The sequence below is a fragment of the Camelus bactrianus genome, chromosome 29 (genome assembly GCF_048773025.1).
Source record: "Camelus bactrianus isolate YW-2024 breed Bactrian camel chromosome 29, ASM4877302v1, whole genome shotgun sequence".
Classification (NCBI taxonomy): Eukaryota; Metazoa; Chordata; class Mammalia; order Artiodactyla; family Camelidae; genus Camelus; species Camelus bactrianus.
This window is the reverse complement of record NC_133567.1, coordinates 23,224,310-23,250,686: the sequence shown is the minus strand read 5'-3', so window position 1 is coordinate 23,250,686 and position 26,377 is coordinate 23,224,310. Positions and strand designations below refer to the sequence as shown.

Genomic DNA, 26,377 nt, shown 5'->3' with positions numbered 1-26,377 from the left:
TTATCATTTAGGGATGATGAGGTCAGCAGATCAGGAGGCCATTGACATTGAAAAGATAGCTTGTCACACAGACAGATCCAGGAGGGGTCACACCCTGCCTAGGGGGCTCCACAGGGAAGCACCAGGGAAGGAGCTGGTGACGCAGGGTAAGCGGGTTCAAGATCGGCTAGTTTGGATAATTTCAGCAGGCTTTGGGGTGTGGGGGCTGGATCTAGTTGCCTGGTTCCTGGCCCTGGGGTGAGTGGGGCAGGTGGATAGTAGCCTGGAATACAAAGAAGGCTGTCGATTGGGATGTGGGCTCTGGATCGCCTATGTTGCCGTGGAAGGAGCGCTCCCAGCAGCGTTGTTTGCTGTCTTTAAGAGCTAGCCAACTCTAGGAGGGGTAGTCCAGATATCAAAGCATCAAAGTACAGAAAATTTTAAAATATAGTTAATGCAGATCCTCAGGGATATGGCACCTTCAGCCCGAACACGGTAATCGAGTGGAGAGATTGTAAAGCAAACTCTACTGAGAAATATTTAGGCTTTAAGGTGAACACCAAGCAGTTAAAAATTTTAAGTATAAATTACCATAATCTTAATAGCTGGGGAGACTGCATTAACAGTGATTGAAAATAGGAAGCTGGCTTGTAGAGAAATGCAATTAATTTGAATATAAATGGCAAAACTCATATTATTTCGTGACTTCTCATAAAAATCTATGTGAGGTAGCCACAGCCCCTTCAATGTTTTCTCAGTTTTGTGGCTGAGAAAACTCCAGTTTAGAAAACTTAAGAGTCATCCCTAATTCATTCATGTAATCCAGATAGTGGTATGATAAGGCCATATAATATATATGGATGATAAAAATAGTAAAATCTAACATGCATGTAGCCCTTACTATGTTCAAGGCAGTTTTTACAAAATTGAAAAACTATGCCCAGCTCCGGTTAAATTCTGCTCAGACTAACAATAGAAGCATCCCCGGGGAAATTCAGAATTCAGGCCTTACCCCAGATCGACTGAGTCAGAATTTGCATTCTAATATGATTGTCAGGTGATTCACATGCACGTAAAACTTTGAAAGGGCTGCTTTATACACCACACCAAACTTGCCTTTACATTGAGTATGAGGTTCCTGCGCACACCGAGAACTCCACCCAGGACGTGATCACCGCATTTTAACTGCAATTTTCTGATTTCACATGCAACTCACAGAGACTGACATTTCCTTCCCGTCATCTGGGGCACACGTCCTCTTCACCCACACCACCAAAACCCAGCGTGGCACATAAACCACTCAGATTACTGTCACCACAAATTCTCGGCCCTCAACCCCGATCAATAATGATTTTAATTGTCCTTGCGTCCCAATTTAAAACTCTATTAAATCTCCCAGCCCAACCTCTAACATCTCAATGCTCAAGGCCCTCGGGAACTCAGTGATGTTCACCATCTGTCAAGAAGGGCTTAGAAAAAGGAGAGCTAGGAACTGAGGTTGGCGGAATATTCAGACTAGCCCTCAAGGAGTAAGCTGGACACTGAAAAAGGCATATCCAGTTTGACTCTCTGTGTGACTCCTCAGCACACACTTTTGACAAACAGAACTTACTAACTAAAAATGGAAACTGAGGAAGGCATCACAATCAAAGAGCCATTTAATCTAGACCTCAAAGAATGAGTCGTTTTTCCCTACGCAGAAAAGCCTCGGCTGCTGAAATGAATGAGCAACGTCTTAAGAGCACGGAAGTGAGGTCCAGGTTTTCCTCCCTGTTATGAACCCGCAGTCAAAGCAAATTTACAGCCACTTGCTTCCCTCTATGTGAGAGGAAGAGTCGAGCTATATATCTTTTTATGTGCTGAGACCTTAAAGATCAGCTTTTAACCTAGAGTGGGTTTTTATGGCTGAGTTATAAACATCCAAGAACTAAAACCTGACAGTTCCTTAAGTATTGTCACGGCAGCAGAGGATGCTTCGGTCATTTCAGCACATTTCAGCTTCTGCTGAATCCTGTGCCTTAAGCATGATGAGATTTGATTTTATCTGTCTGAACAACACAAAGGGAAGTACAGAAGTTGCAATTTCACGATAAATCGAGCCTACAGAGCCAGTCACTGCAAAATCTATGAAGGATGCTTTCAACGCGAGACTCACCAAAATGAAGTAGCCATTCTGCCAGGTAATGGCTCCGCTCTTTTTGCACATTTCTTGCATAAGCACAGGCTGTAACACTTTTAAAATATCAACTAAGGTCTTTGCAGTAATATTCAAGTTTGCAAAGAAAGTTGCGTGCCTGGATCCTCACAAAAACGTCACACGTTAGGTTAGGACTGGTTCCGTTTTCCTTATTGGGTCAGAAAGAGGATCTGATTTGCCCAATATTTTAGGTAAATGGTTGAAATGAGGCCCCAGTATCAGCGTGTTAAAAATCGAGTAGTCAGCATCAGAACGGGATGTGTCACGTGAGGACTCAATTCAATCGGGCTTATAGTGACTCTCCACTTCACCTTCCGGGTGTGGAGTGACCATATTTGTGGTTCTAATGGACGTACTGGGGATTGAACCCAGGACCTTGCTCGTGCTAAGCATGCACTCTGCCACTGAGCTATACCCTCCCCCTCATATTTGTGGCTCTAGATGCAAGATGTCATTGGGGCAGCTACAGCCAATCAGAACAACTTCCGTGCCTGCATGGATCATACCGTCGCCTACATGAACACTTACTCCATCCCTAAGATTGTGCAGAATCGGGTCCGGACTTGGTATGAATATACGTGGGACTCGCAAAGAATGCTAGGTAAGCCTGGCAATGACTGACTAAATCCCCGTAAACCGTGTCCTATAATGAAAATCCTGTAAGGCAGAAGCAGAGACTAACTGAATCAGAACAAAAGACTGGGAAACAAGGAAATAATCTTTAATGCATTCATTTAATTCCATGGGATTTTTTTTCTTGACTATCCAGACATAATTTACTTGTTATGTAAATCCTGGAAGAACAAAGGCTAAATTTTATTCAGTGCCTACCAGATGCTAGATATTACACATATTTGCCTCATATAATCTTCACTGCCACCCCACCTCCGAAAAAAAAAAAAAGAATTGAGAAAATTAGGTGTCATCAGTCCCTTTTAGAAGACAAGGAAATGGAGGCTCCTAACTGAAGAAATTGGCCAAGGGCGCAGAGTGCTCAAATGGCCTAAATGGAACTCAGAAGCACATCTGTTCTCCTCCAAACCCTTGCTATCTCTGCAGTATCTGTCTCCTCCCAGAGCACAGCACTCAGAAGGCACAGCTCCTTCAGGTCACTTCCAGCCTGCCGCAGGGCACACACTCTCCTCCAAGAGACCCTTAATCATCCACGGTGTCTACTGTCAGTCCTGTAACACTGGAGTTAAAACATGTTTTTTACTAAAGGATCTAAAGTAAGTTAAAGATAAAGCGCTAGTTGACAATAACCAGATTCATCTTTCAGTTTGCACCTCACCATAGAAAAACAGGAATTCATGCTACTGAGAAGCCAAACAGGCTTCTGGCTCCAGGATGCAAATTACAAAGCAATTTCCAAATCACAAAGGTTCTGAAAAGCAGATGAGAACCACTGGCTGTTGATGGTAGGGTCTTCCTCCTTTCTGCCACTCGTGCGAGACTCCAGCCACAGGCTTAGAACCTCTTTTTGAATCTGAATGACCAGAGAACACATCTCTTTCTTGAGCACCCACAGCTCTGCGCGAGGGCATCCTCGGTGTAGGCGAGAACTAGCCCTCAGAAACCACGAGCTGTGTTTTTACAGAAAGGATGTTCATATTTAGAATCAATATTGGAATCAAAATAAGGATATAAGATAGAAATATTTTTTTTCTTTTCTAAATGGATGTAAGAAAACATCAAAAATTATCAACTCTCAGAAACCCAGAGTATACACTGTAGTCTAAGAATGGGCAGTGTTTTCGTGGAACATTTTACCAGCCTGAAGACCCTTCATTTAAGTCACACGTGGAAAAAGTCTTTAATGTATTCACAAGCTTCCCTGAGTATGAGCCAGTGAAAGCAATCATTTGAATGGACTCACTTAGCACATTTCTTCTTCAGAGCCCATCCCCAGCTCAGCCACCCACCAATCATGCACGAAGGAGCAAGCCGCTTACAGGCTCTCTGAGAGGCAGTTCTGCTTTAGCGTTTTCCTTTCTGGAAAGCAGGGATGAGAACACTTACCTTAGGGCTGTCATGAGGATCAAATGAGAGCGCGACAGGGCTCTGCAAGCCACCTGCTATGCTTTGCCAGCCCTCGGACGTCAGGGCTGGGACCTGCAGAATCAGAAGATAAGTTCTAGACCCTTTTCCCATCCCAGTTTGTCTGCCAGCCTTTGTCCTCTCATCGCTACACTTTACGTCTAAAGTTTCAGCAAACACAAACGTTCTGAATTATTCAGAACTATTATGTCACCAAGAGCGAACATTCTTCTTTTCTTTCACGAAAGTAATAGCGCTGTTGTGATGAGTCTGAACGTCCAATAGAAGTAACGAAAAGACAGACTGAGATGCAGCTGTTTATTTATAAAAGAGAGTTGGCATTTTCTTCCTGTCACTTTTCCTAAATGTTTCTTGAACGTTGGCATTTTTTTTCATTAATTATGCTGCTTTGTGGATTGACGTGTTTATCTTTGCGAAGATGAGTCTGATCTCCTTGAGACCCTGCCAACCACGATGCAGTTAGCCCTCACCGTGGACGTGAACTTCAGCATCATCAGCAAAGTCAACTTGTTCAAGGCAAGTGCTTTTCCAGTTCATAGAAGGACACCACATCAATTTCTCTGTAAACATCAAAGCTCTTGCTGTATATAGCATTTATGGGTTTTTTGAGGGTTTTTTTTTTTTTTTTTTTTTTGCCTTGATGGTTTAACATAACCTGGAGAATTTATGAGAAATTAGAGTCAAGTAAACTATGGGTCTCTCTTCAGCAGATGACTTATTCTTTAAAAGCCTTCCTCTCCTAATTGGTGTCAAAGAAGAGTTCCTCAGGCTCCTCTTGCACGAATTTAAATATAATTAAATTCTCCAGCTCTATGTCTTTGCTACTGCATATGTCATTCCCCATTTGTGAACCAGCCCTGGCAACCCACGACAAGACAGTCCCCAGATTAGCTCTGGATTGGCCTGGCAATCAGAGAATCATGCCTAATTATGTCTCCTATTACAAATGCTTTGGGTTTAGATTTTTTTAGATGGCCAAATTCAAATTTAGAAGCCTTTTTAAAGAAAAAAACATATAAAGAAGAAATTTTTAACATTTTAAATGTTTTTTACTACCCTTTTTTTTAATTATAGTTGATTTACAATGTTATGTTAGTTTCTGTTGTACAGCATAGTGATTCAGTTATACATATGTATATTCTTTTTCATATTCTTTTTCACTATACATTATTATAAGATATTGAATATAGTTCCCTGTTCTATACCATAGGACCTTGGCGTTTATCTATTTTATATATAGTAGCTTATATTTGCTAATCCCACACTCTCAATTTATCTCTCCCCTCACTTTCCCCTTTGGTAACCATAAGCATGTTTTCTATGTCTGTGAGTGTGCTTCTGTTTTGTAAATAAGTTCAATTGTGCCATCTTTTTAGATTCCACATACAAGTGATATCATATGACATTTGCCTTTCTCTGTCTGACTTAACTTCGCTTAGTATGATAATCTCTAGGTCCATGTTTACTGCTGCAAATGGCATTCTTTCACTCTTTCTTATGGCTGAGTAGTATTTCATTATATATATATAAACAACTTCGTTATCCAGTCATCTGTCAATGGACATTTAGGCTGTTTCCATGGCTTGGCTATTGTAAATAGTGCTGCTGTGAATATTGGGGTGCATGTGTCTTTTCAAATTAGAGTTTCCCCCAGATATATGCCCAGGAGTGGAATTGCTGGCTCATATGGTAAGTCCATTTTCAGTTTTTTTAAGGAATCTCCATACTGTTCTCTATAATGGCTGCACTAAATTACATTCTTACCAACAGCGTTACTATCCTCTTTGTAATCCATCGTACTACATGTAAGTTTTTCTCACTTAACACTTCATTCTGCGTGTGGCATCCACTGATTCATCTATTTAATTCATTCATTCAGTGAACATGTATTAAGTTTCTACTATGTCCCAGGCACCATTTTAGCCACTAGGAGTACAACAGTTGAAAACAAATAATTGCACACATGGAGTTTACATTCCAAAAGAGGAGGAAAATGAAAAAAATATATATAACATATGATAATGCTAAGAACAAAATCAAACAGATTAAGGAGGATGAGGGTGGCACTGGGCATAAGAGGTCGTCTCTGATGAAGTGCCGTTGAGCATTTATTCAAACAGAGGGCTACCGGAAGCAAGGGAGTGAGCCAGGCTGACAATGGAGAAGGAAAGCAGGGATGGGCAGAGACAGGATATTACAGGAGGGTGGGCAGCTGGAGCAAAGACAGAGTGATGGAAAGCAAGAGTAGTCAGAGGAAAACAAAAAACGAAGAGAGTGAGTCGGGGGCAAGCTGATGAAGGGCCTTGGAGGTTACTCTGGGTTGTGTTCTGAGATGTAGGAACCACTGAAGGTCTTGAGCAGATGGTGTCTTATTTGAGATCTGTTTGAAAGGGACTATTTTTCCTGCTGTGTGGAGAATAGAAGCAAGTGTGGAAGTCAGGGAGGTTCGAAAAAGGGTAATCAAAAGACAGAAATGAACTTATTTACAAAACAGAGACAGACTTACAGACATAGAAGACAAACTTATGTTGACCAGGGGGAAATGGGGTAGGAAGGGACAAATTAGGAGTTTGAGATTTGCAGATACTCACTACTATATATGAAATAGATAAACAAGTTTATAATGTATAGCACAGGGAACTATATTCAGTATCTTGTAGTCACCTGTAATGAAAAGAATATGAAAAGGAACATATGTATGTGTATGTGTGACTGAAACATCGTGCTGCACATACTGACACATTGTAAACTGACTATACTTCAATTCAAAAAAAAAAGAAATTTACAAATCAATAAATAAAGGGAAGGTAACCATCTATCGAAGAGATGGTGGTGACCAGACCCAGAACAGTAGGAGCAGCATTAAGAAGTGGTGAAAACTGGATGTGTTCAAAGGGGGAGCCACGGTTTTTGCTGTGTGATTGTGTGAGGCGAGTGAGACAGAGCGGGAGAAAGGAATTCAGGAAGAAGTCAGGATTTAAGCTGAGGAGCAGGAAGAACCCAGATGCCATTTCCAAAGTACGAATTTTTAGAGTAAGTGTAGGGTGATGAGGGTAGAAATAGAGTCTGTTAGGGGATGTGTCAGTTTGAGGTGAGAGACTTCAGATGGAATGTCATGTAGGCAGTTTGATAAATAAATCTGCGTTCAGGGGAGAGGTCCAAGCTGGAGCCATATCAGCATATTGATGGATTTTAAGCCAGGAGCTGGATGGGATTCCCCATGATGTAACTCAGCCAGAATGATATGCCTTGAAAACACATCACCGAGACTGTGGTGGGCAGGATGAAGATGCAGAAGCCGGGTGGCAAATCTCAGTGCTGGGTTAACTCAAGACCCCCGTAGGAAACTCGAGTTCTGTCCAGTATCATACCCAGGACTCTTCTCTTGACATATCCTGTTCTAAATGTCCATCAAGATCTTAATGAAAATATAAACCATGTGATTTTCAAATTGGCAGGTGACACAAAGCAAGAAGGAATCATTTAAAACGTGTTAGATTACAAGACTGGAAATTAACTGAATATTTGAGACAATGAGCAAAGCCGAGATTAACTTCCACAAGCATAAAAGTAAAATCTTGAATTTAGTCCTAAAATTAAACACTACAAATATAAAAGAGTAATAGTTTTGTAACTTTTTTTTAATACCTGGGGGTTTTAGTTGACCTCAAACTCCATGTGAGTCAACAGATTTATGTATATTAACCTAAATTTAAAATAATATTAGTTTCCTTGATTAGTTCAACTGCATCTGTATTAACAAATCTTGCAAATAACCAGCTTTAAGAAGGACTTTGACAAATTAGAGTATCTTCCAGGGGGTAAGAGGTAAGGGTTGAGTCTTGGACCAAGAACACAGTAAAAGGATAATTTTAGAAATAAAATTATTCTATAATAATACAAATCAGACTAATGATTGCTTCTGGTGGGGAAATGTGATGAAGATTTTGACTAGGGGGAGGCATGAGGGAACTCTGTAGGGTGATAGAGTTTTTCTTACTTGGGAAGTTCCACAGGCATCTGTCAAAATTGATCTCACTGTCCATTAAAATTTGCATATTTCACTGCATATAAATTATTCTTCCATTTTAAGAAAGAGTAGCTTCAAAAGGAAATGTGTAGATGTTGAGGATGTTTAATTATGGGGAAAAATTAATTCCAGAGAGGCTGAAGTTACATATCCTAATGTCTATTATAGGGACAAGGAATAAGACTGCCTCTATATTGTCCAGCAAAATGACACTCACCTGTAAACCCCGTTTTTGAACTGCAGACACATCTCCTGGAATAAAACATCCTTGGAGAACAAGGCTTTATCCTAACAGTCTTGATGCCCACAGGACACGGCACGGTCTCAGACATAGAATAGCGCTTAGTAAAGTCCTTAGGAAAGAAAGGAGGGAGGGAGGGAGGTGGGAGCGGAGAGGGAGGGGAAGGGAGGGGAAGGGAGGGAGGGGAGGAGACGGAGGAGGCACTGGGGCCAACTCCTGGAGATCAGAGGAAAGCAGTTTCCTCCTTGGAAAGTGGTTCCCAGTCCTAGTGGGAGGGCCACAGTGGACAGCCTGGTGAGGCACCAGCATCATGGACTATGTGCAAACAGTCTTCTGACCTTCTGTCAGGGAGCCTGGGAAAGGGAAACCTACCCTGGTGAACAGGTTCATCTAGATAAATGATTTTCATGCTGCCGCTTGCAATCCATTCAGGAATAGTGAATTCAATTAAATGAGTCACAACCAGCATAGAAACTAGAAGAGAAAAATATCAGTGTGCCTCACACATCAGTAAGGGTAAGTGTTTTGTTACAAAATTTTTGTTACTTATTTTTTAAATACACATATACCTACTTATGCATATACTGGGCACAATGTAAGTGTCTATGTCACTATAAGTTATGGTTAAAAAAGGTATGAAAGCCACAGGCTAAGTTATTTTAACAATATTTTTAAATGTTATGAAACTAGCTTAATTGAGAATAAGTGAGAACAGCTGGCTCTCTTTTAAAGAAAACAAAAGCTTTAAATTATATACTAATGACTTTCATAGAATGATCTCTCATCTGGGTGTTGTCAGTTTTCAGCCTCAGAGTTTTTTCCCTTTGTTTTTACATATATTTTTGAAATCCATTAGCTCAGCAACATCTGATTGAGAAAAAAAAGGTTAAATTGTCCCATCTTGCTAACATTGTACATAAACATAGATTCATTCCTTCCTGACACATCTGTTAAAGAGTAGTTCCTTCTAGAAAGAACCCATTTCCATTTATATCTCTGTTCAGTGAAAAAAATGAGTTATTTTTTACATAAAGCCAAATGAAGTAGAAAATGAACAGGTATGGAATGTTTCTACATTTATTTCTTTTCTAAATCTTACTTAGACAGTCTTAGTAGCTTTTACAAATTTGTTGTTTTCTTAGGGAGGAAATAGGCTGAACAGGGATTTTTATATCCCTACCTCATTGACTCATGTTGCCTCTGAATCAGTCACAGTTCATACCCTCAAGGGGCTGAGGCACAAAGCTCACGTGTGTGTGTGTGTGTGTGTGTGTGTGTGTTTGCATGCGTGCGTGTGCACGCATGCACCCCAACAACACTCAGGAGACTACAGAAGCCTCATTATCACAAGTGTGGGAAAATATAATGCATTCACAAAACAAGAAGTTCTCTAGACAGTCTTTTCAGCAAATGGTGTTGGGAAAACTGGACAGCAGCATGTAAAGCAATGAAGCTAGGACACTCCCTTATACCATACACAAAAATCAACTCAAAATGGATCAAAGACTTAAACATAAGACAAGATACAGTAAACCTCCTTGAAGAAAATATAGGCAAAACATTATCTGACATACATCTCAAAACTGTTTCCTAGAACAGTCTACTCAAGCAATAGAAACAAAAGCAAGAATAAACAAATGGGAACTAATGAAAATTACAAGCTTCTGCACAGCAAAGGAAACCATAAGTAAAACAAAAAGACAACCTACGGAACGGGAAAAAATTTTTGCAAATGAAAGCGTCAAAGGCTTGATCTCCAGAATATATAAGCAGCTCATACGACTCAGTAAGAAAAAAATAAACAACCCAATCCAAAAATGGGCAGAAGACCTAAACAAGCAATTCTCCAATGAAGACATACAAATGATCAACAGGCACATGAAAAAATGCTCAGTATCACTAATTATCAGAGAAATGCAAATCAAAACTACGAGGTATCACCTTACACCAGTCAGAATGGCCATCATTCAAAAATCCACAAATGACAAACACTGGAGAGGCTGTGGAGAAAGGGGAACCCTCCTACACTGCTGGTGGGAATGCAGTTTGGTGCAGCCACTATGGAAAACAGTGTGGAGATTCCTCAAAAGACTAGGAATAGACTTACCATATGACCCAGGAATCCTGCTCCTGGGCATATATCCAGAAGGAACCCTACTTCAGGATGACACCTGCACCCCAATGTTCATAGCAGCACTATTTACAATAGCCAAGACATGGAGACAGCCTAAATGTCCATCAACAGGTGACTGGATAAAGAAGAGGTGGTATATTTATACAATGGAATACTACTCAGCCATAAAAACTGACAACATAGCACCATTTGCAGCAACATGGATGCTCCTGGAGAATGTCATTCTAAGTGAAGTAAGTCAGAAAGAGAAAGAAAAATACCATATGAAATCACTCATATGTGGAATCTAAAAAAACACAAAAACAAAAACAAACAAAGCATAAATACAAAACAGAAACAGACTCATAGACATAGAATACAAACTTGTGGTTGCCAAGGGGGCGGGTGGTGGGAAGGGATAGACGGGATTTCAAAATTGTAGAATAGATAAACAAGATTATACTCTATAGCACAGGGAAATATACACAAGATCTTATGGTAGCTCACAGAGAAAAAAATGTGACAATGAATATATATATATATATATATATATATGTTCATGTATAACTGAAAAATTGTGCTTTACACTGGAATTTGACACAACATTGTAAAATGATTATAAATCAATAAAAAAGTGAAAAAAAAAAAAGTTCTCTAGAACCAGAGCATGAGGTGACAACCAAAGATGAATTCTAGGTCACCTGAAGCCAGGCTGTGCATCCAATCCTATAGGCCAAGGAGTCTGGAAAGGAGGAAACCCACAGCCCAGATGCCAGGATTACAAAGACAAGAAATGGAATGCATTGAATAGACCAGAATATCCAGGGATAGCAAAGGAGGCTGACTGTCCACTGTTGAAGACTTCCACATCTTGAATTCTCCCTGGAAATGAATCTTCTGTATCTTTAAAAGGCAGGCAGGCAGGAGGAGAGAGAGAAAGAGAGAGATCTCACACCAAGACTGGAGGCTGACAGGCGTGCTTTGTGTCTTTCCCACCCTCAGGATTAGGGTACATCACACATCCTTGAAAATCATTTAACTCACAAATATCTAGTTTAAGATGCCCTAAAGGCTATTTTAGGTTGATATCTTGGGCCTTCAGTCAAAAAATCACACAAGGACTTTTGTCCATTTTGTCCACTTGTGAATGGGTACAGATGCAGGTGCGTTTGTTTGCAACACAGCAGTGGAGAATGATTCTATCCGAAATAACCTTGCTTCGGTTTTTCCAGAGACATAGGTCCGTTGCTTTCATTTTGCATGATATTCAATTTTTAAAACTTAGAAAAGGACAACGTGCTTATATTCCTTTCCTTTGAGCCTTGTAAAATGTGTTTTATATTAGTGGAACAGTGAGTGTCCTAAAGCTTTAGCAAAAGTTATGTAAGTAATGCTGGAGCAGCATAAATTATAATACGGACAATGTCGCATGAAGGTGGCCCGTACTGTCCATGATCTTTCATTCTCAACACTGTCACCATATACCTTGTTATTCCCTTGCATGGCCCCTGTATTAGTCAGGGTACTCCAGAGAAATAGAATCAATAGGATTTGTATATATATAGAGAGAGAGATTTATTTTAAGGAATTAGCTCCTGCAATCCTGAAGGCTGGCAAGCCTAAAACTTTCAGGACAGACCAGCAGGCTGGAGCCCCTGGGAAGTGTTAGTGTTGCAGCTCCAAAGGGAGCCTGGAGACAGAATTTCCTCTTCTTCAGGAACTTCAGACTCTTTTTTTTAAGGCCTTCAACTGATTGGATGAGGCCCACCCACATAATAGAGTATACCTCGCTTTACTGAAAGCCTACTGATTAAATGCTAATCTCATCTGAAAATACCTTCACAGTGACATTGAGGCTTGTATTTGGCCAAATATCTGAGCACCTCTCCCAGTTGACACATAAAGTTAACCATCACAACCCCCAAGCATTGTTAAGCTGCATGGAATATAATTAAGCCAAAGGTAAGCAATCAAGCTCTTGCTAAACCCAAATTTTAAAACTGATACCTGACTCAGTGGGGAGGGTATAGCTCAGTGGTAGAGTGCATGGCTGAGCATGCATGAGGTCCTGGGTTCAATCCACGGTACCTCCATCAAAAAATAAATGAATAAGCCTAATTACCTGCCCCCACCATAAAAAAAAATTGATACCTGACTCTTCTCAAAAATAATAGCTACTATTTATTGAGTTCTGACCATGTGCTATGGTGTATTATCTGCTTTGTTACCCTGTCTCAATTCCCACAGCAAGCCTCTGAGAAAAGTATTACTAACCCCATTTTACAGAAAAAGCAACTACTTACCTGACTGAGGCCAAAGAGCTGGAAGCAGTGAGACAGGGTTTGCACACAGATTTTTTCTGACTCCGCAGTCTACAAATGTAACCACTCAGTGATGCCACCTTTCAGTTCCCCACCAGCCCTGTCTGGATAAGTGATAAGTTCCTAAGAAATTTCCCAAGGGTCAAAAGCAACGTAAGCTCAAGGCCCCCCTTTGGCGATTTTCACAGACTTAGACTTGACGTGTCGGTTGGTTTCACACCCAGAGATCTAAATTCATACACCCTTGGCTACTCTTCTACTAAGACAAGACCTTGAATCTCACGTGGTATCTCCCTCTTAATCAAAACGGGTAGAATTAAAGTCAAAGAATTTCACTAAAACTTTGCTTCAATCATTTGTGGTTAATTACTAAGAGTTGCTGCTTCTACGTGGTGTAATCAGAGTTTCTAAGGAGCTTAGAGATGAACAGTCATTTTTTAAAATTTTTTTCACAAAAATGGCTTTCTTTCTTGCTGATTGGATGTTTTTCCAGTCCACGGTCAAGTATTAAGCTAATAAATAGTGGTTCATTTCTATGAGGCCAGGAAACTTCCCCTCCTTTCTGATGACTTATTATTTTGATTTTTTTTAAATATGTTTTATCAAATTAAATGCTAGGAAAATCAGTTTGCCTGTACAGCTTAATGACCAGAAATGGGAGAAAATTTAATACAAGTTCTGTTGCGCCACCTAGTGTCTAGAATTAAAATCGCATCCTTTAGAAACTGAAAAAGAGCCCACGGCTGAACGGGAGGAAAACAAGGGACCCAGAGCCACCAAAGTGAGACACCGGTTGTCAAGGAGAGCACAGTGTGTCCCACTGCTTGCTGCCCTGGTGAAAATGCAGAACCCGTCCCAGACAAGACACCTCACCGGGCCCCGTGAGCCGCTGTGACTATGTGGCGGGTGGCGCCTGGGAGTGCAGTGACGTCAGTGGCGAGCAGGTGCGGAGGGAGTTCTGTTTGTGAGTGACCGAGCCAGGAGTGGGAGGCGAACGGCAGGATTATTTCCACCCGTCACGCACGGCTCCCCCGGGGTGACCACCTTCATCAGGTGTCGCGGTCACATATTTTCTCCCAAGGGCTTGAAATTGGAGCATTTCGGGAGACTTAGTACATTTCATTGTTTTAACTTTATTTTTAACCCTGGTGGTATCAGTAATAAAGCAGTGTTGCTAGACTTTTAAGTATGTTAAACAGTAAGCTTATAGCCCAGATGAACTCCATTCAGCTACATCCCAAGAAGTTACTCTGTCTAAAGCCCTAGTAGGGTACCCGACGTAAACCCTGCTTTCCAGTGCTTCCCAGGAAGATGGGGAAACTCTAAAGAAACATCCTTGAGGTAACATCCTTGGTTGTTGTGTGACTCAAAATATACAAAAGTGCTTAGTAGAAATACCTCGGCCACAGTAAGTTACATTGTTATTATTACCCAGAAATAAAACATTCAATCACAGGGGAGTTTCCACACAGATCAAGTCAGCGTGTGGCTCTGCTTGATCATAGGATGGTGGATTAGATTTCTCCTTAGGGTTCCATCCAACTTGTGATTCCCAGTTTGGCTATGTGATGCTGAAGCTCCTAGAAAAATAGATTATGGTCAGGTCTCAAGGACAGCGTAATGGAGATGACTTTACCAGTGTTTGCAGATTTTAAGCTTTGGGTCCAATATCACTTAAAACTCAGTAAGTTATGACATCACAGTTCCTTGCAAATTATTTATGCCATTAGACATTGTTGCTCCCAACAGCTACATTCGGTAGCTATTGACAATGACTGACATGGTCAATAGCATGGGCAGTGGATGCAGGATTCCCTGCCCTGGACATGTCACCCATCCCCTGCTTAGTGGGAACGGAGTTTAAGAAGGGGCACAGCCCGGGCATTTATAATAAACAAGGCTGAGCTGAGAAAAGCCCTGAAGGCTGCTGTTTATATGAGAGTGACTTAAAGTCACAGTGAGTTATTTATTACCAATAATATCTTAAGTTCAGTTTCGAAGAACTTAAGCAGGAATGAGACTAGAAATGAAGAAATCCTTCAAGACTGAGAAGGTAGGGATCCAAAGATAAATGTTACCAACTTCACAATTGTGTTCAGAGCTTGCCAGTGTGAAGAGAACTTCCTAGGATCCATCATCTAAAGTATAGGTTATGTTTTAAATAAAAATAGAATTTCTCCCAACTCCATTTCAATCTCCAGAAGCCTTATTCAAATCTGTAACAGAGTTTTGATACAGCACTGAATTTCCCATTGTTGAAAATGGAATAATCTCCAACAACTTCATTCTATATACATCAGCCCATATTTATTTAGTGCCTAGCATGCCCCAAGCCCTGGCAAGACCCTGGGTATATAGAGTGGCTCAGAATGTAGATTAAACACACACACGTACACACACACACACACACACACACACTCTGGTGAGTCTCTCTCTGACACCTATTGCATGTGTGACCTTAGGGAAATAGACAATAGACTTCCTCAGCCTCCTTTCCCTCATCCAAAATCAAAAAAAGGTTAACAATAAACTATTCAATGCCAAGCACCACAGGGAGGTTGGAAGAATTAAACAGGCACAATTTAATACAAACATTGCGTTAATATAACGTTAACGTTGACACTTACACAAGTACTCTCACTTTATAGAAAAAGGGACATTCATGGAACAATGACCACGTTCTTTCAGAAATGTCCCTAACTACTTCTAGAAAGGAAATGGAGCTGCATTATGAAGAAAAAAATGCTCGCCCTGGGATGTCATTCTTTTTGATCATACAACAATGGACCAAGGTGTATCTCAAGAAAATAATCATTTTCGGCGCAGGAGGAGATAGTTCTTCTCAAACGCCTCATAAAATTTAACGACTTCCTAATGCAGACTTGATTCCACTAAGCCAGGATGCGGAAGGGAAGGATCTAACCCTAAATCACGGCTGCCCCAAGGCCCCTGGCACCTGGCCATCAGGCACTCATTAGGGGACAGAATCACTTCATTGATGAAGCTTAAATGGTAATTTTTTATTATGCACAGCTGCTATGTTCCATTTACATGAATTAATACATCTTCTACACAAGTGCGCTCGTAAAAATTCATAGTTATAATGGTTCAGATGTTTTTCTCTGAGAAAATCCAAGCTCTAAGCTAACAGCCCTCCATGTGAGTATCTGGGCATTTCTACTGAGGAAAAACACTAATTGCTTGCTAATCTGTCTTAGGGCTTATCCCCTAGTTTGGTCCAACACTTTCCAATAACTGGGTTTCCTTTGTAGTGCTGTCTGCCAGTGAGCTAACCTGAAGGGCGGAAAACAAAAGATAAAATATGCTCCTTCTCAGAAAAGGATTTTGTTCCCAAGAATGATCTTGGGACACATGTCTTACTTTATTTTTGTCAATGTTAACACAGGTTATAGCTGAAGCCTCACCAGTCCTTCTCCACAGTTCCATTGTCCTTTCTCCCACCCCAGAGGTGGTCACTAAGGTGATTTGAAGGGTATCTTTCCAATCCTCATTTTTATAATTTAATTTTTTTATCTGTATAATCATCAATGACATGCAGTATTGTTCTGTGTAGTCTTTTCATAGCTGGAGTCATACTGAATATATTCTATACCTTGCATTTGTTCAGACCAGGTTATTTGCTGAGTTCAATCATATCGAGAGAGAGAGAGAGAGAGAGAGAGAGAGAGATAGAGAAAGGACTGGCTTCTTTCTTTTAACCGCTCTGTGGTATCGCAGCCAATACTTTTTCAATATTTTTATCCGTCTACAAATTGCCATCTTGTTGTTTCCACCTTTGTGCATTTATGGAACTATCATAGGAAAACAAAACTTTAAATCATGAATAATTCCTATGAATACAATTTAAGACAGTTGGGAATTTTCATCAAAGTTCATTCCAGCAGGAATTATTCAAGGAATGGAAACTTAATTTTGGCCTAGAGATTATAATTACAATTGTAAAAATTAATGCCAAAAAAATCAAATTGTGCCAATGAAAATAAATGTAAGTGGGTTTTTTAGATCCTGTTTGTGATCATTTGCAGGGTTATTCTTCTCCATGGATCTGAAGAGTGTTAGCTTCATTGCAGTGATACTCCAGACACGTTTATGCTTAAGAACTCCCAAGTATATATCTAATGAATTGTGTCTACTTTCTTGAGGGTGTGAGGCCCTAAGATCAATCTAAAGATTTGCTCTTTTTTCTAAGAGAGTTCTGAGTGATCAGAACACCGATTTCTAAAATGAAATTACCCTAAACCAGTGATAGTGTTAAGAGAAATAGGATGCCTGAGCCATATATTTAGAGAATTTCTTACCAAAATAATACTTTCTAGAAATACATTAATATTTGTTACTTGCTTTGGCAAATATTGTAACTGATGAGATAGAAAGGATAAAGCAAAGATAAATAAAAATTACACACTTTGCACAAAATGAACATATAACAAGGAAAGAAAAGGCAAATTTTCTCTACCTAAAAGGACTTGTGTGCGTCTTTGCAAATACAAATCAAATTCATCTTCAAATGACCTAAATGAGCGCCTTCTTGCTGCTGCCTCTCTTTCCGATCCCCACTCCCAGGCAGAACTAAAGCCCCCGCCTCTTAACAGTTTTATAGGTATTTACCTGGGATGGCTTATGAGTAACTTCTACCGCCAATTACAGCTTTCCTGTTTACTCAAAACATCATCCCAACTAGACTTATTCTCTTGCATCTTTGATTGCACCAAGGGTTCAAAGACTTGCTCACAGCAGCTTCTCAGCACACTTGTTGAACTGTGTTAAGGAGGTACTCCTGTCGGCCTTGGGCTTTTGTTCCTACCCTGGATAACCAAAAGCTATAGTTTCTCAAATAAATTTTTAAAATTCTGACTTCAAGTTCATCTGAATGCTTCTCACCAATGGCTACTTGAAGATACTTCAATCACAAATCATTAACTTTCCTTATCAGTGAAGCAACTGCCATGTCTGAATTTCATATGGATCTAGGTCAAGTGTTTGCTCCGGAAGTCATTATGGAAAACTGATGATTGCTCAAGGAATGATTATCCAATCCACACACTGTGGGGAGGCCCTTTGCTTTTCTGCCTCCTTCCTCTGCTACTCTCTAGGATTAGTTCTCTGCAAAATAATAATTCTCCTAAGGGGTGGGCACGGCCAACCACAAAAGGAAAGCTGCTATGTGTTAACAGCTCTGGGAGGAAAAACTAAAAATATTCAGTGAAAGCAGAAGATTCAAAATCATGACATAAAGTGAGATTTTTTTGAACCATCTATAGATTTTTTTAGCCTATCATATAGATAAATTGTAATTATTGAGACAGAACAGAAATACAGACATGTGTTCTAGCAAATCAAACGTGTTTCTTACACTATTGAAGTGGATATAGACAGTCAGTCATTCACTCAACAGATATTGCTTTTCTATCTCTTTGTACAGTTACCCTGCCTTTAAGAAGACGATAATTCAGTTGGAGAAGAAAACATACAAACTTGCAAAGTTAAATAGTAATATCTAACAAAAGTATGCAAGATGTTATAAAAAAGAAAAATATTCAGCAAAGACTTTTATGTCAGCATTAATATATAAAAAATCAATGATTATTATTTTCACTATTCACATAATCTTTAATAGCTATCAGTAATTAAGCATTATGTTAAACTTTACATGAGTAAAATTTTACCATTGAGATAAGTGCCATTTAACCATCATACTATAAGTATTTTTTTTCCTACATTTTGGGTTAAGACAAGTCTTATATCCACTGGCAACTAATAATTTTGTGTTAACACAGACAACACCTATGGCTGTTTATTTCCATTGCATTTTGAAATCATTTGAGATATTGGCCTTTGAGCTGCGTCTATAAGGATTATTTTTCTCTTTATTATTTTTTATTTAGGGTTGTGACACACAGATGATTTACGACATGCTGCTAAAATTGAAATCCATTGTCTATTTACCTGGTGACTTTGTCTGTAAAAAGGTGAGTGTGTGCTATTTTTCAAATGCATGACTAGTAGATATACCTGAGGAGTTCAGACATAAGAAAATGGTTTAAACAATTTGTTGGTGAATTCCACGGCGTAGAAATAATCATGAGATACAATTCTGTAAGACAATAATGTATTCTCAGGTTTCAAAACGGAACCAGACAGTATGGATTTCATTACTGATAGGATATAAGTGTGGGTGGTCTGAAAAGTTGCCTTATGTAAATGTAAATCATCAGTCATCACACCCCATTAATTCCAAATATTTAAAGTGGAGGAAAGTGAAAGATAGATCCGTCCTTTTAATGTCTTCGGCAAACTATCAGTTATTTCCATTCAGCTCACCCAGCCAGTGGATAATCAATGCCACATTTTTAAAAATTTTACTGTACTTTTTATGACTACAAAAGTAATACATGTTCATTGTTTTTTAAAATGGGAAACACATAAAAGGACTGACAAAAATTCCACCATCCAGAAATAACTACCATTAATGTATTTCAACCTATCTTTTTCTACTGATTGATGGGTAGTTGGAGCTTATTTTATGAAGTTGGCATCATACTGTATTTATGTTTGAAACTTGTTTTGTCATGCCACAATATATCATATGAACATTTTACATATTATTAAGTCATCTTCTAAAACCTCCTTTTTCAACACTGCATAGTATTCCAGTCTATGTATATATCCCAACCCATTTCCAAATATTTCCTTATAAACAAACTTTAAAGTGAAAAAAATTATAAACAACTCTAAAGTGAACATTTTTGCACATCTCTGATGGCTAACTTAAGGAGGGAGAGAAGGAATACATAAAACCTTGGGTTTTATCTCTTGAGATATTAGATCAATAATGAAGTCAATAATCAAAATAAAAAACAGAGAAAGATGAGCAGTTCAGAGAAATGAGAGATGATCCAAAACCCTGGGGGGTTCACATGCAAGTGAGGGTTAGAAGCACTGATGTCATTCCAAAATAAACTGTTAAGGGTTATGGTAGAAGTAAAGTGGAAGGACATGGAGCAAGGACACTTCTGCACTGGGATACTGGCAAGATTTCCTGGAGAAGATGCTATTCAAGCTAAGTCTTTAAAAATGATTCAGCATGAACCAAGAAGAAGAAGAAACAGGCATTCCAGATAGAGGAACGAATTAGCATGAGCTAAGGCAGAAAGGAAGCAACTGTGTCTTCAGAAGGAATTTACAGAACTACAATAATTCAAAAGTTAGAAAACTTTAGCATCATTTATTCAATGAAACTCAATAAATAATTTTGAAATGCTATGGGCCACGCACTATGCTGGGTATTGGACATAATAAGCAGTGAGCAAAAAAAGGATAGTTCTCCTCCTCCAGGGGCTTACAGTCTAATACCAGGGCATTCATTTCACAGTGTACATCAGTATCACCTGAATTTGGAAGTCTGGGCTCCATCCCTAGCAATTCAATTGGTCTGGGTGGAGCCCACATATCAATATTCTTTAAAAGCTCCCAGATGATTCTAAAATGCAGCCAAAGTTGGGTATCACTGAGCTGATGGAAGAGTCAAACAATAAATAAATGAAATTAAATAAATGCCTAACTCCAAAATGTACTAACTTCTATAAAGGGAAAATGGAATTTTCTAGGGGTGTGTGTGGTGGCAAAGGCACTTAGATTTAGATAGGGGGGTCCAAAGGGGGAAGATTTTTGGGTTGTCAAGCATGATCTTTGTGAAACTCTACAGAGAAATAGTTTTTCTGTCAAAAAAAAAAAAAATGGAGAGGACAGTATTTTAGATGAAGACTTGGAGCCATGAGGTAGGACAGAGCTGGACATATTCAAGAATTGGAGGCAAATGATCATCTGGGATAATGATGGAAGACAAAGTCTAACAGAGTGAAGGACTTCAAGGCATCCAGGTGGAGATACTTAGTAAGGAGGTGGGTGTCAGTCTAGCCCATGAGAGAGGTTAGAACTGGAGGTAGATCTTTGGGAACTGGTTTATAATGGAAACTGCCTGAATAAAAAGCTGAAAAAGAGGTAAAAGAAGAAGGTCAAGGTTGTAACTCTGAAGAATACCAGTATTTATGCAGGAGGTCACTGAAGAACCACCAGAGAGAGCGATGAGAAGGAACCATCAGAAGTAAAAAAAAGGAAAAATGGAGGAGAGATTGTGATACAATAGAAACCAAGAATATACAATCCCCTACAAATTAGCCCAGATTAAAAGTAGACAGATCGGTGATATGAAATCATTTCCATCGAAATGGGAAATAATAAACCACTGTGCAGTTTAAGGACCCCTTTAGGGCAGTGATGCATTTGGAATGACACAGCCTTAATTCACCAAAATGGCCTTTCAGCTTGCTCCAATAGCAGCTAGGGCTGAAAACCGAGATGACTCACAGAGACTTTAGGATCTGTGCCCCCAAGCAAGGAAAATTTGCTTAACAAAGTGTGAAATGCAGAGTGGATGCAGCCTTCTCATTGCTAATTTCTTCCTCACATCACATTCATCACTCAATAATAAAACCAGAGCAGTGAACCCAAACGAGAGAGAAAAAGAAGAAGAAGCAGCAGGGGAGGAGCAGAAATGAAAAGCCACGAGACTCCAAACCACATTCCCTCGTTTCTGTTTTTGAGAAGGGATTTAATTAATAGTAGACGTGGACAGAGATGAAAAGTTGTTACTTGACCAGATTTTAGACAGCTGAATTCAGCTTTGGGTTTTTGCTTTATCATTTCCACAAATCCTTGTAGGAAAGGGGAAGGGGAAAAAAAAAAAAAAAAGAACATTTTCCATTGGAAGTTGTCTAAATAATTGAAGAAATGGCAGGGCTAGAGACCGAGTTTGCTGACCTAACCCAATCCTTGAAATGGCTCCTAAACTTAACTGAGTGGGTATCTTGGTAGCTTGGACTGTTTCAAAGAGTAGTGGGGAATTTACCCAGGATTAATTTGCAAGAATTAATGTGAGTGTCGTGATGCCCCCACGAGCCTTGGAAAAAGCCTTCTACACTGGACCCCCATAAATCTGAAGTACTCTAAGGGTTACCCCATTGCACATAAAATGCTTGCATTTCTACACTTTCTCCAAATTAGAACATAAACCAACCCCAAGAGCTTGGTTTGATCTTATTTTGCACATGCTGGCAGGCCCTGCCCTCTAGGGAATGCCTACTTCATCTGAACGCTAATTAAACTTGCAGGAAAGTCTTAAATTAGCCTAGAAATATGCAAGAAATAGTGGAAGTTTTGGTTCGGTGATTATGCCAGATCTCCTTGGAAAATTACTGAAATGATCATTAAAAAATAATTAAAAGTGCCGAACTATATTTAAGCACCCATTATGGACTTCTACGTCCAGTCAGTTGTAATAACTGCCTTTGAAAAATCATTCCAGTTCCTTGAGAATTACTTCATGCAAAGAATTAAGGAATATGACCCTGTGCTAATCATTACTTCCTAGAGCATCTCTTGGAAAACTAATTTGCAGACACTTTCTTTTATTTTTAAAATAATTCACAGCTATTTTATTGGCTTTAGAGCGATCAGTCTTGATATTGGATTCATCATTAGATACAGTCTATTTGTACATAAAAATTATATAGTCCGGTAACATAGGTATTGCTAGTTCTGACTGCTGTCATCTGCAGCCTTGTAAGTTTGCTTAAGACACTTAACTTTTCAAGCCTCCGCTACCAATGCTTAAATAAGAGTAATAATATCTTTCCCATTTGACTTCACTGGGAATTTTGCAAGAATTAAATAAGTTACTATTTATAAAAATGTTTTACAACCAAAAAGTAACATGTTCTCATGGAACAAACACAGACATTAAAATTAGGAGCAATGTGAAATCAGATATTAAGATTTTTAAAAATACTTTGCAAATGCAAGATGTATTAGCGTTGATTTTATGGAAATAACTATAATCACACCCATCTGCATTGGAATTTCTACTTGGATCTATGTTTGAGAATAAATATACGTTGAATAGTCTACACAATGCAAAATTTAAATATACTTTTTGCATTGCTCACTTAGGAGATGTGCATTCTAGCTTTCCTTTGGCTTCTAATGAGTGTCATGGGGCATTGGTTATTCAGCCAAATATTGACTAGTTAGCCAATCTGTGCCTTTATTTTTCATTCTGTAGAATGGACATAATAATACTTACTCTAACTCCCTGATAAAGGCCGTGGGGAGATAAAATGAGAATTTCAGTGTCACAGATGTTAACCAAGAGGTGGTCTGAAAACTTTAAATTTAACCTAAAAGTTGTCATATGATAATAATTAATGTTTAGGAAAATAACCCTTGGTATTAAAGGACTTCAAAGCTTCCCAGAGAATGGTTAAATTATAAATCATTCATAAATGGGTGCCCCTGTCATAATCCCTCTGCTCAGCTCTGGAACCAAGTAGACATTGTGGCAGCCATCACTGAACTGTAATCAACAGTGTTTAATCCTAAATTAATTTTAGTGTATTCTGATCCTTTGAAAGTATGGTTAACGAGAATATTTGATGAACTCAACCCAGTCCTCTCCTGAACCACGTATAAGAGAATTTATTGCTCTTTGAGCTATTTTTTATAGCTCAAAGTGATCAAGACTCAACTCACTAAGACATGTAGGTACTGTTATCCAAGAACAGTTTGCCTAATAATAATAATAATAATATAAACTGGCTTATTTAGAGTTACACACAGTTTTTCTTGACCCAAGTGCCATTTAGATCTCTTGTAATGTTTATTCTTTTTGGATCCTGGAGTGAGAAGATGTGTTCCCAGGGTCTCACAACCACCTGTTAGTTTGGTGATTTGCATGACTCAACATAAAGTTATATTCATCACTTAAGATTTATTATAGCAAAGCATACAGTGCAGGAACAGAAAGAAAAAGGAATGCACAGGCAAAGACTAAAGAAATTAGGTGCAGGCTTCCTAGGTCCACTTCTGAGAGGATCCCATGGATGCATTTTTATCTCCCACTGTGGACCATGGAGACAAGGGCAAAATATCTCCACTTAGGAAAGCTCATCTAAGTCTTGGGGTCCAGAGTCCTTAAATGGGGCTGGTCACATAGCTGCATGCCCAGCCATGGTTCAGATTCCAAACCAGATACCAAGGGCACATCATAAACCTTGGTGTTTACATTAAACAGTGTTGACAGCCTGGCACATCCAGCCACACTGCCTGAGGCATACAGAATAACATCATTAACCAGTGGCTGTGTAAACAATGCAGGAGTTTAGTTCTTAGGGCTTGAACAAGGGTCATTGCCCTGGTTCCCGAGTCCCCAGAGATAAGCAAAAACTGAGTAAAACCTGCTGCATTAACACTTCCCTCTCAAAATGGAGCAAGAATAATCGCTTAACGGTCTCCTGTGCCCCAGTTACTAAAATCAGACCTCAGTGCTATAGGCAGAAGAGCAGAGTTGACTTCTGAATGACTGTAACTCATGCTCTTTGGATAAACCAAGCAACTTCCTCAAGGCATAGCAGTGGTCACCTAAGCCAAGGTGACCATGCTTACAATTTGTTATTTCCTCTGCCCATGCGCATTCCTGACACAACGTGCTGATACTCACAGAAATATTTGCACCTGTCCAGTGATGGCCTGCAGTGCTGACATGGCAGAGAGGACCACTTTCCTAATAATTTCCTTTCACATGATGCATCCAGCTGTCCATAACTGCCTCGGGTCTTGAGATAATTACTTTTACTCTGGTGTTCTTTGCTTTCTTCATTTGTACTTATTTCTCTGGAAGAGCTTACATTTCTTACTTTGGGAGATAATTGCCATTTCCTCTTTCCATCTGGCACCTAGGGAGAAATTGGCAAGGAAATGTACATCATCAAGCAAGGAGAAGTCCAAGTTCTCGGAGGCGCCGACGGTGCTCAAGTTCTGGTTACTCTGAAGGCTGGGGCAGTGTTTGGAGAAATCAGGTAACTGAAAGACACCTTGTAAATACTGAAGTCTGTCATTTGTCATAAAAGAAAAATCTTAGGTCATAAAATAAGTAGAGTTGCTGCCCAAATTTATCAATGGTTTGAGTGTACTGACAGCATTGGTAAAATAAGGATTTTCTCATTTCTACTCACCCCTTCCCTTCCCCCAAAGACCTAGCTCCCTCAGCCCTGTAGGCACAGGATTTAGGTCAGTGCCTGGCAGAAGGTGCTCAATATATGTTGAATGACTATGTGAGTGAGTGAATGATGAAAGAAGAGACTGGGAGAGTTAGTTGTCAAATTGTTGGAAAACTTGAATGCCAACTAAGACAGTGGTTTCGAGTAGGTGAGTGATAATGATTATTGTGGTGGAACCAAATTGCCTGAGTCCACATCCCAGTACTGCCACTTGCTAGCTTTGTTCCTCTGTCACTTGACCCCTCTGTTCCTCAGTTTCCTCATCTTAATAATTAGAATAACAATAGTGCGTATCTTGGAGGGTTGGTAAGTGACTAAATTCATTAAAAGCACTTAGAACAATGTCCAACATCTATTGAGAGCTCAGTAGGTATGACATTGTTATTACTATTTCCTGTTGGCCAGTATTGGGAGACGTTTATCCTACAAGTAAATTCCCAAGAGTAAGATCACAGTCATCCCTTAGTATCTGCAGGGAATTGCTTCCAGGACCCCCTCTGACACCAAAATTCTCCAATGCTGAAGGCCCTTATGTGAAATGGCATAATACAGTCGACCCTTCGTGTCTGTGGGTTCCTCATCTGAGGGTTCCACATCCCAGGATTCAACAAGCTCAGAATTCAACCAACCCGATTACACAACCCATATGCAAATGCACAAGTCGTGAGTATAGAGGTCCAACACTACAGACGGCAAATGTAAGCATTTTGTGGGTGAAACATTCCATATGCATTATTGTATTTAAACATATTATGTGTTCATTCAGTAGACATGTATCAAGTGCCTGGAGCATGCTAGATTTCAGGTATTGCTGTAAACTTTGGGATATACTGTGAAGACAGTGAACAAGAGCTTACAGTCTTGTGGGCAAAACCTGACAATAAGTAAGCAATTAACTAGACGAGATAAATCCACATTGTAGTAACTGCTATGGAGGTACAGATGGTTAAGAAAGTGACTGGAGATGCTACCTGACATGCAGTGGCCAGGGACAACCTCTCTGGACAGATGATATTCCAAGTGAGACTTGAGAGAGGAAATGGAGCAGCCAACCGGAAATGGGGGAGGGGCCTCCCAGATGATGGAAGAGCGAGTGCAGAGGCCCAGCGGTAAGCAAGGCTGAAAGACACAGAGGTCAGTATGGCTGGAGCTCGGTGAATACAGGGCACTGACGGGAGACGAGGCCAAAGAGGTGAGCAAGAACCCAATTATACAGGTGTTTTAGGTCGTGGTAAGAAATTTGTATTTTATTCTAAATACCAATGGATGCCAGTGGAGGATTGGGGCAAAAGGATGATACAATT

General features: G+C 39.7%; 1 protein-coding gene across 1 annotated transcript in view; it reads left to right on the top strand.

Moving 5' to 3' along the window:
* The window catches only part of CNGB3 (cyclic nucleotide gated channel subunit beta 3), a 109,852-nt gene that overhangs the window by 67,815 nt on the left and 15,660 nt on the right, over nucleotides 1–26,377 (top strand). The window contains exons 12-15 of the mRNA XM_010952037.3: nucleotides 2,618–2,777; nucleotides 4,653–4,750; nucleotides 18,846–18,929; nucleotides 24,754–24,872. Of these exons, the coding sequence (XP_010950339.2) occupies nucleotides 2,618–2,777; nucleotides 4,653–4,750; nucleotides 18,846–18,929; nucleotides 24,754–24,872 (461 nt within the window). The remainder of the gene's footprint in view (nucleotides 1–2,617; nucleotides 2,778–4,652; nucleotides 4,751–18,845; nucleotides 18,930–24,753; nucleotides 24,873–26,377) is intronic.